Genomic DNA, 12,812 nt, shown 5'->3' with positions numbered 1-12,812 from the left:
ATCCGAAACTTCTGCTTCCGATGAGAAAGTTAATCGAATTGTCGACAAGAACGTAATTACGCGGTACTCTCCCGTTGTTACTAACTTCCCAGATATGTTCCCAGACTTTTTCTTTCATTCCCTTTTTTACATTAATAGCTCGCGTCTACGGGCCGTAAGAATTATTATGCTGCAGCTAAACTGTCGTCCTAATGTTATAATAAAGTTTCTACATCCTTCCTTAACTCTACAACTAATTCACTGCCTTTTCACGTAGAACTTTGACAATACCTACAAATCTCAGTCGTAGACAGATCGGCGACAGACTTTTGCCAGTTTCTCGGCCTAGGGGATCGAACCTCTTTGTACTCTCTACATTAATGACAATAGGCCGCGTTCTCGCAAGTCTCCCCCGCTGCTACCAAGATCCTGCTTCAGACATTCGTCACCGGATTTATTTCACGTCGCGCGACGCGTAGCCGGTTATACGTAGTCGTACGAGGCGAGGCCTTGTCGAATTGGATTTGCGTCCAAAGGATCCTCGACGGTAGACGTCAAGAACTTGCTGGGTTCTCCACCGCGGCGTTATCCTGCCAAGTGCAGCCGGCGGCGATGCGATGCACCTACGACTCCTATAATTCTCCCGACGATTCCGTTCTATCTTTCGTCTGACTTCTGACGTCGGATTTATCGTACGGGAACATGCCTCACGCTTATTGATACACCTGCTCGCGGTATAATTTTCTACTGACTGCTATAGACATACAGCCGCCGAACTCCAAGCTGCGATAATGTGAGTGATGGTATACAAGATTATACAATGTACACTTTCATCCACGAGAATACTTGACCGACTCTTTAATCACCAGGTTATTATTTAGACAATTTGCATTTGCCAATACGTGTATGATACGATTAAATAGAAAATTATTTCCGCTCGTTATTGTACTCATTATCTAACAAAATGTACACAATTACCGCTGATGCTTTAGAATATTCATATTCGCATTCTATCGGCGAACGTGCAATAGTAAATTACAGTTTGCATTTAATATTCACGGAATGTACGTTGATATGTATCTCTGACTGTCTAACATAATGTCGAAATTGCATACAATGGCACGTCCAGCGTACGCATAGATATATGGTATAACCATTTACCTATCTACAGATTATCGATTATAGTAACTAACGCGAAGGCACGGTATCGGTCGCGATCTGCGTGTTAGCAATAAACAGCGTACGCGAGTCGCTTAATGAATATTCATCCGAAGCGCAAGGGATTATTTATTTTTCCCCAGGAGTAGCAGCAGCAGCAGCAGCGTCGAATTTTTCCACTCTGCATTTTCGGCTCGAGGGACAAACGAGCTCTGGCTTGAAAACTGACGATTTATAGAAAGTCATTGAGAGCGCGGCGAGATTTATAATTAACGCGCCGTTGCTCGTTTTAAATTGCGTCCGTCGACGCGAATTCCCATCGCATCGCCGTTCTGCGACCAATAATAACAGTATTTATCGGCGGGTACAGAAATTGGAATAATTTTTCAGTCCCTTTTCACGCAATTATAGGACGCACAAATGGAAACGTCACACGGTTGCCGATACGTGCTAGTTTATGATAAAATTTATCGCGTTATATTAACGAGTTTGTTTATTACATAATTTACTCCACTCGTATAAATCTTTTTCCAATATAACTGTTCGTTAAGTCTCATTGACAGTCGCGTAGAATAACATCTCGTGTCCCACTATCGGAAACGCGAAGTCTATAATATCGCAATCGACAAATGATACAACTTACATATCTATTTCTCCCATAAATGTCGCCATCCCATGGAACGGATTTTAAAAAAAGAAGAACGAAGAAAGGAAATAGAAACGAGCGTCGTTATCCGCCTAATGAATTTTTTACTGTCAGATCGGTCGTAGCTCAGCCGAAAACGATAAAGTACACGGCATTAGACGTAACGTTCTCGCGAAACGACACAAAAAGACAACATGACGGGATACGGGGTGAAGGACGAGAAGATAAAAAAGACAAGAGGAGCAGGCCGAGAGCGGAGGGACGGAGATATAAAAAATGTTCGAGGATCACGAGCAATTTCCATCGGACGCGGCGGAACGGGTATTGCTCGGCCTGCAGGCAGATATTATACGATGATAGAGTTCGACAGGCACGACCGTTTTGCAATATGCGCTGCCGGATGGCCGTCCGACGATTCTCTACGCATTCCGATTTCTGTTCAAGCCGGCAAAGTAGCATTTTTCTGGCACACGACCACCCTTCCCCAATTCGTAATCTCTCAAACTCCAAGTATCTATTTTAATCGAAATATTGAAATTTTCCTGATGAAAATATGAAGCTCCTTCATGAATTATGTAACAAGCATAAATGTAAATAAGACAGAACGCCGATGTTAATAAAACGAATCTCACGCTGAATATTTATTAAATTATTCAAGTTTTAGGACGCTGTTGCTTTTTATTTATTCGGACTAAATCGGTGTTTATCCCCCAATGCTAGTCATCGCCGATAATCAATGTCTATTAATTATAACACGATGGCCGACCAGGCGCTATAACCCTCTTGCGCCGACGATAAACGCATTATAGGTCGAGCACTTTGCTGGTCGCACAGCAAGTCTAATATTTTACCAGCAGGGAGTGAGGGAGTGCACTTTGGGCCCTCCATTTTCACCGGGTCCACGGGCACGCGTGTACGTATGGCTCGCAACGTGAAAATACTTGGCCGGCGGACGCGTAACGTAGCGCGAAAAAAATGTTTTTTTGGTTAAAAAATCGACCGCGCGCTTCGAATAGGAATACGCCGTTATTTTCTTCTGGAAACGAGCTATATCTTTTTGTCCAGGCGATGTTTGTGGCTACGGCCATGTTTACGACTGGCACAGGGACACATTTACATTGGTTTTTCTGTTATTAATCCGAGGATCGATGAGTAACGAGGAGTACTCATATATCTTGTCCAGCGTCGCTGCGCCGCGGTTTTTATGAGTGAACAACTCTACAAATTTTTCCCTGGGTTTTAACACACGGGAAAATATTGATCGAGTTACTTTTTTCATTTAGTTTTATATATTTTTCCTTCCTCGCTCGTACATTCTGATGAAAACAAGTAAGGGCGATCCGATTTAGAACTCACGTTTATGCAAATATAAAATTAGGTCTATTATGTCATAATAAACACGAGAGATCGATAATTGAAAATAATAGAAAATTGTAGCATAAGAAGATTGCGCCGTTATATGTATATAACAGCTTTCTATATGAAAATCTAATAAAATTTAATAGAACACAGTCTGCTCACAATATATTGTATACAATTAGGAGAAATCTCATTAACGTTACGTGAAAATAGATTTCTATCTTATAGCCGCAGATCCTATTTGGACCATCGCATCGTTCATAGACAGTACGTGAACACGTACATAATACATGTATACGCATAACCACCGAGCACAGATGTGCTACATTGACGCCAATATCTATTAGATACATGAAGGGTATCCAATCATAATTGCAGCATGTATATTTAACACTAGATGTATAGATATTGGCATACGTTGCACCGATGCATTATCAGCAACCCTACCAGAGCAATTGAACCTCATGCATTAATCTCGTTAATAGACTCGAGGAAATTAATAAATAAAACGCTTATGGCGATTCTATAAACGTTATATACATAATCCTTGTTGCTTAATTCCACCGTGTCTGTTAGTTGTAATGTTGATATATATACAGATGTAGGTATGTATGCTCAAACGTGCTAAGCCACTTTGTACGTCATGCGCGCACCGTGTGCTTGGCATGTACCATATGTCACATGGAAACCGATGGTTCTCGGCTCGATCGATGGTCCTTAAAACATCGAGTAAGCTATGTAGTATTCTGCCGCGAATAATATACATATATATACAATATGTATATACGTTCGAGGTTATCAATCTGCAAAATTTCCTAGTCTTCGCGTTTACGTCTCGAGAAGCCAACAGGAATTTATTCATTTTTTGGAATTCTTTATAAAATAGTGATGTGATAATTTCGAATGAGTTTGAATAGTTATTTCAACTGTTAAATATCGCGATTATTGTGATAGAAAATTAGCTGTACCAGATGAGACAATGAAGGAAAGTATTCCAGTCAATTAGGAGAAAGCGATGCGCCGTTATTCGCGTAGTTCTAATAGGAGATCAGGTCAGGCTCACGGATTAAAGGAAAATCCCTAATACCATTTTCCCCGCCATTAGTGGGTTTATCGATCCGGAGATCCTAATTTATTCGTACGGGAACGATTCGCTCGCTCGAAGAGCGGAATACGAACATTTATCCGGATTGGGATGTCTCCGCGAATCAGATAAAGTGTATTTTTCAACGCAAACACGGCTCCCGCGTTTATAGCGTTCGGCGCGAATCGTCAAATATTTCACCGGGCGAAAAATAAAACATTAATCAATTAAAATAACTCGGGTAATTTTCGTGTTTGCAAGATACATTTTAATACCTGCCGAGATTCGTACAATGAACATTATAAAATTGATTTAATTGTTTAAACTTCCCTGAGAGTATTAAAAATTAATTTCTATATAATTTTATTAAAATCACAAATATTAAAACGATTCTTGAAATTCAAGTTTTTCATCAAATAATATCGACAAATATACTGATAGAGTTTGCAAACTAAAAAACTTACTACGACCAAAGCTAATTGCTGCAGGCATAGTATAAAATTATAGGCTTCTATTTCGTACTAAAACGCAGCATTATATCCACTCTTCCAACCATATCTTGTTCACGTTCGTGAAGTATCTTCAACAAACCATGAAATACAGACGAACCGAGGCCCGCGGGTCAACGCAGCGTCCGGTTTACGGACTCGACAAACACGACCCATTCGCGAATTCCGCGTAACGAAATTGTCCCGGCAAACAGAGGTACGACTGATGAACATATATTAAATTCGCCGCGCAAACAGAGATCCGATCGTGAGAGGCTTAACTCGTTTCATCGGTCGTGGATCATCGATCCGAGTCACCGTCGGTGAAGGTACCTAACACGTATAAATTTTGTCGCGTCTTCCGCGAAATGTTTGCGTAAATCACGCTCGCGCTCGCCGATGCGAGACACGTGTAAATATGTACGGAATCACGGGATATAGAATCGGCCGGCAGGGCTCGTCGTATCGGGCTAGCCGTGCTCGTACGTATATAAATTCTCGTGGAAACCGGGTCCCCCTGAACGGTTCGACGATTGGATTGCAAATCACCTGCGTACTTGCAGGCTGACGTATTAATCGCGACGCGTACTCCTGCACACGCTCGCAACCGCTTCGCGCCCAGCGTCAAGTGGACAGCGCGGAGGAAGCGCCGTTGACGTTCCGTTCCCATCGATCATTGGCAGGATTTCATAAAATCCAGTCTCCTTGGCAGGCGTGCTCGCGGATATCCGCTCGTTCCGTGTTTCACGTCAGGACAATTCCAAGTTAATTCTTTTTTTTATTTTCTTTAAATCGGTTTTTGGTGCCCGTCGAGCCTTGCGAAACGATGCAGGACGAAACTTTTCAACAGAACTGCCTGCATGCTCGATGGAGTTATTTATGGTATTACTCGATGTGGTTATTGTAGCGCGTTGGATTCCGTTGCGATAAAGAATGATTTTACATTGTTCAATTAATTCTTGGTATGCGTAGACTGCGATCTATCTAGACTGGTGTGCAACACGATAGCAATATAACATCCGAGGGTGTACATGTAAATCGGTTGGGTATAAAAAACATTTTCTATGATTTTCTCTATGAATTGTTCGCAAATCATGAGAAGACAGGATTGATTGGAACGCGTGACAGTGGATGAATAGGCTTATATATAAATCTTAAAAATAGAAGATTTGAATTAAGCCTGTCACAACCATTTGCTGCCATTTATTTGATTGAAATCCATATGCAAAATATAGCTGTTTCTTTCAACAATGATTTTCATTTTCCTTCCATCAAAATGGTTAATCGTAATTAATCGTACCCTTTGTTTGGACGAATACATGTGAAGATAAATAATATTATTACACGTTTAAAGAATAGCATTATTGAACATTTAATTTACTTCCAACGTGACGTCGTCAGAACGAAAATAAATTATTTGCACACACAAAGCCGGGCAGTTTATTGATATTCCCTGGTACTGTTTGGTATAATGACATTTGTCATAACGGTATTTGGACTCGTGTTACGAAACCTGGCTTTCATCGAAAAACTCTGCTATCGACAAATCGTTGCACCGCAAAAATATATACATAAATGAACACATTGGACACGCGTAATTTACCTTCGCCTGTTCACGCGTTCGCCACGGCGCATTACCGGAAAATTCAGGTACTTTATGTCACTCAATTTCGATTCCGCGTAAGCGTTTTCTGCTATAACGCGAGCAAGTGTTAACATCATTTCATGCCATCGTTTCAACAAAAATGCACCTAACACTGTGCTATAACTATGAACGGCTGTGTTAATTATGATAAGTATAGATTAAATTGTTCTAACGTGTATCAATAATTAATGTCGTCTTGAAATATAAAATCCATGAATTATCTTTTCTACCATGTTTGTCTGATCAAATGAACTTTATTTTAATGTCTAATTTACAACTCTGTGTAAACATTTTCATTATCTTATACGACTTAAAAATCGTTGTAAAGGCAATTTATAATTTGTTATTGAAATACTGTAATGGGTTACTTATCCACCTTTACACGTAACTTATTTTCAACTTAATTAAGGAGGTATTCACTGAAACGGCAATAACGACTCGCCTGGTACGCGGCAGACAGAACGCGGAACGAATCGTGAATCCTTGCCCGCGTTCCTCATAGCTTATTTAAGACGAGGAACGTGTGTACGTGTGTGTACACGCGTCAACCGCGTCGGCCGGTCCGATCGGCAGCATCAATACGTAATGTATTTGCGTTCCCGTCTACGTATGGCCTCGTATTTATGCAGATATCGGCGGAATATGTGGATCCACAGGTACACGAGTGCATGCTCGCAGCCGCACTCATCCGGCGATACGTGCGTGTGTACAAACACGGCACACGGAAGATCGTTCGGCTATAAACCATGGCGGTTTACGTTATCGTCTGGCCGGATCTACCCATCGGCAAACTGCCGCAATTTGGCTAACGTTCCTTGAAGCCTGTGTGCTCTCGTGGAAATTGATAGGGCCGAAACGACGCGCCCTACCGGCAGCACCGGCAGAAGGGTTTTTGTCAATATTTTTCTAACACGCCGGATGATTAATGATCTCCTGAAGACGTCTACCTTGTCAAACGTGAATCGTATCCGCGTGCCAACCCGTTTCAAATACAATTTGTACTGACACTGACTTCTACCTAACATAAGTTCAGCGTCGATTTCGATCAAAAATATTGGAAGACAAAATGCTTGTTAAAATTGTATGAACAGATTAGTTAAAAATGAGCTGTAATATATAAATGTCTGTCCCAATTTCTGTTCACGTAACAATTTCTATATACTGGCTTAAAAACTATGTATATATAAAACAGTAAAGTATGTGTGTATGTATTCCATCGATGGGAGTGGGAGGGGAGACGGGGTGTGATTTCTCGAATACATTTTAAAAAATGGGTGTTATTAAATGTTTTTACATCAATCTCAAATATATTGTTTAAAATTGCACCGCTAGGTCAACTCGTCCGGTGGGTCTAATTACATATAAAATTACAGAAACGAAGCAAATGTATAAGAATTGGGATTTTTATTATATATCTTCAAATTATTTTATAAAAAGCTAATTCAAATTAGACTGGTTCTATTTTATTAAAGTTAATTTTCATGAATTTATTGAAACATCAAAAGTTACATTCAATAACACGATTGAATAAGGTAATCGTCTGAACTTGGATGGTGAAGAAGCTGTTGCGCGTTTCCGCAAAATAAGAATCTGTCACGCGATTTTCCATCACCGAGGGGCGTTCTTCCGAAATAAGTGATTTCCCCTTGTCGTTTGCAGTGACAGAGGTCGCGGCGAACTACATATCGACGACGGGAGTTGTTTTACGAGCTTGGTCCCGACAGTCGGCGACGACGAGAATCAGCGTTGCTGCCGACTGTTTGTCGGTCCGTTTCGTGGTCCAGACGTGGCAAACACACGGACGGAAACCGATTGCGGAACGCACGCCACCGGCCGCGGCCCCCATCTCTCTGCGTAGCAAATTAAAAATCAATTTCAGGACACGGTAATTCGAAAGTGTTCAACCCGTCGCCGTGTCGTCTGTTTCTCTTGACGCGTACCGAGTTTTAGTAATTTACCGGGAGTTTGAATGTCGCGTACGCGAGTTCCATTAGCGACTTTCGACTGCGAGCTACTAACGGAAAATTGCAGCCCTTTATTACGCTTTTCCTAATAACGTTCGTTATTTGTATTTACGTTATTTGCAAATGAAAGAAGGAAATGCTGTTTTTTACAAGATAATAGCACTTACTGTTTGAATAAATAATTTATATAAAGTAGTCTTTCGATGATATAAGGAGGTGAATATATTCATGTGATGATTGAAACCTCCTTGCATAAAGAAAATCAATTATCTGTAGAATATATGTAATGTTCGGTTGGATAGATACTGGCGCAGTGAAAGGGTTAAACGCGTAATGTAGCAGCTTAATCCGCATTGACAGTTTAATTAAAAGTCGTTTGACTGCGAATTTTAAACGCGACAGTGAAATTTCGCTACCGCATCGCTTCTGTACACAGGATTTTTTCCTCTTTCATTCACGGTTCACTTCTTTCCACAGTGAACGAATGCACATACGATATGAGGGAATTTTTGTTAAGCTTCAATTAATCGCTAAACGTATCTATTTCGCGAATGATCGAAAAAAGCGGTAAAATTGTTTGGTTTTCAGAAAGTAATAAAAAATATTTGAAACGAAATATTTGAATAGAAATAAACTATTTTAGAAATTGAGCTGAATTATAAAGGAATATCTATCTAATATAATATAAAGGAATCTTGTCTTTAGCTCGTTATAAAAGACAAGAGTAATAGAAGGTTATGAACAATTTCAGGAACGTGATTAAATAGATTTAATTTCTCTATATTCCATGTATTTTTAAGCACTCTGCAAAATTATCCATTACTTAAGACCAACACGAAACACCTCATACGCAATATTCAGTTTACTAAAACACGTATTTAATTTCACACATGCATCTGTTTCACAGTTGAAAACTTAGTTCTTCAATTCTCTAACCAGCTAATATTGAAACGTGGAGGGTAGGTATCCACACGTATAACCGCAGAGCACGGTAGGAGTCCTCCGCCGAATGAGAACCGTTCTCTGTATAAATGTTTAAAACTTTCTCAGGGATACGTGCTGAATTCGCACGATGAGAGAGGTCAGCCAATGGTACTTGTATTTTCGTACCACAGAAGTGCGCCGGTTCAGGAGAATCTTCCGATTACGTTCTCCCTCTCTCTCTCTCTCTCTCATTTTGTTCGTGCAATTTAACTATTAGCTGCACAAGTTTCCCGTCTCGTATAAGAAAACGCAAGACACGATAACTGTGAAGCTAATAAAAAATTTCAATTTCTCATACATTATGTTAAAGTGTTTGTACATTAATAATAATTTGTTCCCTTACGATCACTTTAAAAAATCATTTCATATGCGAGCACAATAGTATAGAAATTTTATCTACAAGGATTAGCAATGGTCACAATGGAAGTACGTAGTTAGGAGCACGTCCACACATAGTTTGAAGTATACACTGCGTTTATACATATAAATTGATTTCAGAAATCAAATTTATAGACGCACTCATCTGGACAGAACATATGCAGTAGACTAACACTCTCTTCTCTATCCTTGAGTCACCTTTCGTTCTCTGTCGACGTGTATTCTTGCCTACTTGTAGCTTCTTTTTTCGGTGCTTTCAAGCAATGCTCCGGCAGCGAAACGAAGTTTTCCGGGGGAACTAAAGTCATTTCGTTCGCGCAATCTAAGTTAAGTGACTTTCGAGAGCCGGGACGACTAAACTCGCCTCCGGTGGGTCGCACGATGCGATCAACCCTTTATCTGCCTCGCTCTTGCTCGCTTGCCCTCCTCTCCTTTGCAAGTTGCACACGGTTGCACGAGTGTTAAAAGGGAAGGGCGCGGACGGGAAACCCAGATCTAACGAGGATTACGTCGTCCGTTAGGTTCCACGGGTGCTTAGCTTGCTGAGAAATCGACTCTAAAGCCACCATTCTTTCCGTCGACGTACCGGCACCATGGTTACACGCCGTTCCGCCACGAAGATGTCCTTCGCCCTGCGCGACGGCTGCGAAGGAAGACTAACGATTTAAAGTTGCATCGCTTCGCATCAGACATTTTTCAACGTGACACCCGCCGCGGTCTCACCCTTAAAAGGTGCGCGACAGGCGGCTGAGAAGACTGTACCTTTGTGGGGCTGACGACTGATAAGTTTGAGATAAGTATTCGCGACACGCTGAATATCTTGGCCGACGTTGTTGAACTCGAGACGATCTACCATTACCTCGAGGATTCCAGTGAAAGGGTTTCCTGCCTCTTACAGCTACTAGAAAAATTGTGAATTTTCGAGGATCGAGTTTACAACTGGCTGGGATAAAATGACAGCCGCTCTTCTCTCTCGATTACTTTCACCTTTCAAACAGCGAATGAAATATTTCTCTTTTGTTACATAAACAATACTTTCCGCAAAATAAAGAGACATATATGAAGATTCATTACAGGTATAGATTACGATTCCTCTTTTTATACATGAATAAAGTCTGCATATTAATGAACTTGAATGGTCTCAAAAAGATTATGTAGTCACGTTACAGATGATGCGAGCTGCAAAGCCTATCAGAGTTAATCGTACTTTGATCTGTAATCGTTTCAATTCAACCCTTTCTGTACGCGTACGGTTATTAAGGTAAAAACGTGGAAAAGCCTATAGATATTCAAAGCGTAAGATCATTGACACTAGAAATGAGCGATGGGGCCATTTCGAGCGGCTCGTGGAGATCGACGCGGTTCCCGCGAGATTGGCTCGATTTTCGAAGAGTCACGAGCGTACACTCGCTCGTAAATACAACTATTCCACTCTTTCCCCTGTTCTCCCGTTAACAGAAAACTGACGCGTCCAAGCTGTGTACATAGAAGAGGGCTACGGGCACAGCCGGATAGAAGCGCATGAATCATAGAAGCGTAAAGTGATATCGAATGGAATGGAGACTAAGTACGTACACACCGGAGCCGTTCGCCCGCTTTCTCTCTTTGTGTGCATAGCTGTTGACCATCAAAAACGTACCGGCGCCCGACTCATCGCGGATCGCTAGAATCGGCGAGGTGCGCCGGAGCGATTTTAACATTTGGCACGAAGAAAACGTGGGAAACCCCGCGAGCCAGGCGTACATCGAAGAGAAACAGTGGTAACGAACGAATAAGAATCAGCATAGCTGGATGGTATTTATTTATGCCAGTTTACGTTTGAACGCGATTATCGAGCGAACGCTGAAACGCTCAAAGCATTTATATGATTTATTAAACCGCTAACAAGATGTGAAACTTCAAAAGATGAAATTTATTCCATAACTTGAACTGTTTCATTTTTAATCAGATCACAATTTGCATTACACCCCCTCTGGCAAACGAATTCGCGACGTTTTTTTTCAGTGCGCTGCTTGATATTCCATTAAGAACGCCGAATGAGAGGGATTCGATGTGATTAACGCAGGTGCGCACGGCTAAATTCGACGTCGTTCATCAGGGTCATTGTTAATTCGGCAATTATACCCGTTGGGTCGTGACTCGTTACCATCTAGCCGGTTATACGCACTCGCGCAACGCTTCTAATTAAAAGTTTACGGTACGCCATGGCGACTGTCTGTTTTTCCGTATATTTCGATGAAACAGCATTTACTTCGGATCTCAATTAAGATACCGCTGGTACACGTTGTTATCCCGTTGTTATCCCGCTGTTAGATTTGTTTAAACAATTCGATATGTTTGCTTTTACTACATACTTAATCCTGGCTTTCGTTCGCATTCGATGACAATGGAACAATTAATTGGAATCCTAATGAGACCCATTATAAAGTTTCACCCTCGGCCAGTTCTTGTATTTTTAAATTCGACTGGAGAACGAAAATAGTGACTCTAATTTTCAATAGACAGCGGTTCGTTAAGAGTGAGATGGAAGTGAAATTTTGTTTTACTTTCATCTCAACTGGAATACCTAATTGCGGAAAAGCGACTTATGCAAGACACTCGATCTTCTAGGTGATAGGTAAAATACTTTATATAATTTTTTTAAACTACGTCTTGTTCAATATTAATAGAAAAATTGTTCTTAGCATTTTGTGTGACAGAAACAAAACTATTCTCAGATGTTTACGTTTGTTGGTATTAACTTCTAAACCGCGGTATCATCCCCTTCATAGTATATTTTAATGACTTGGTTCCTTAAACTGTTCCTCTTTTGTCAATTATAAAGACATGCGCTGCCATTATGGTCCCAACAAAAATACCTACTAACTAAAAAAAATGGAAAAAGTTTGAATTATGACACTGACAATGTTATAATATTAATCTCAATTTTCTCAGTGTCTAGGTGATGAAAATACAGTTTTTAGGCAATTACTCACCCAATAGTTTCATGACCTGGGATTGGCTGATGAAGATGTTCAAGTATCCATCGCTGCAGCCGACCAGAATCAAAAATACGAAGAACTTATACCGCAATAGATCACACGATCCATCACCCCACCGCATTGTTTCACATAATAATATCCGGTAG

General features: G+C 40.8%; 1 protein-coding gene across 1 annotated transcript in view; it reads right to left on the bottom strand.

Annotated features, from left to right (window-relative positions):
* Window positions 1-12,812, bottom strand: part of LOC108628892 (tyrosine-protein kinase Drl) — a 71,489-nt gene extending 58,677 nt beyond the window's left edge. The window contains exon 1 of the mRNA XM_018031117.2: window positions 12,661-12,812. Coding sequence (XP_017886606.1) covers window positions 12,661-12,787 — 127 coding nt within the window. The 5' untranslated portion in view covers window positions 12,788-12,812. The remainder of the gene's footprint in view (window positions 1-12,660) is intronic.

The sequence above is a fragment of the Ceratina calcarata genome, unplaced genomic scaffold, assembly GCF_001652005.2.
Source record: "Ceratina calcarata isolate Rehan_Ccalc_2016 unplaced genomic scaffold, ASM165200v1 scaffold546.2, whole genome shotgun sequence".
In the NCBI taxonomy this organism is placed as follows: domain Eukaryota; kingdom Metazoa; phylum Arthropoda; class Insecta; order Hymenoptera; family Apidae; genus Ceratina; species Ceratina calcarata.
Note: the sequence above shows the minus strand (reverse complement) of the source record. Positions and strands in the feature narration are given on the sequence as shown.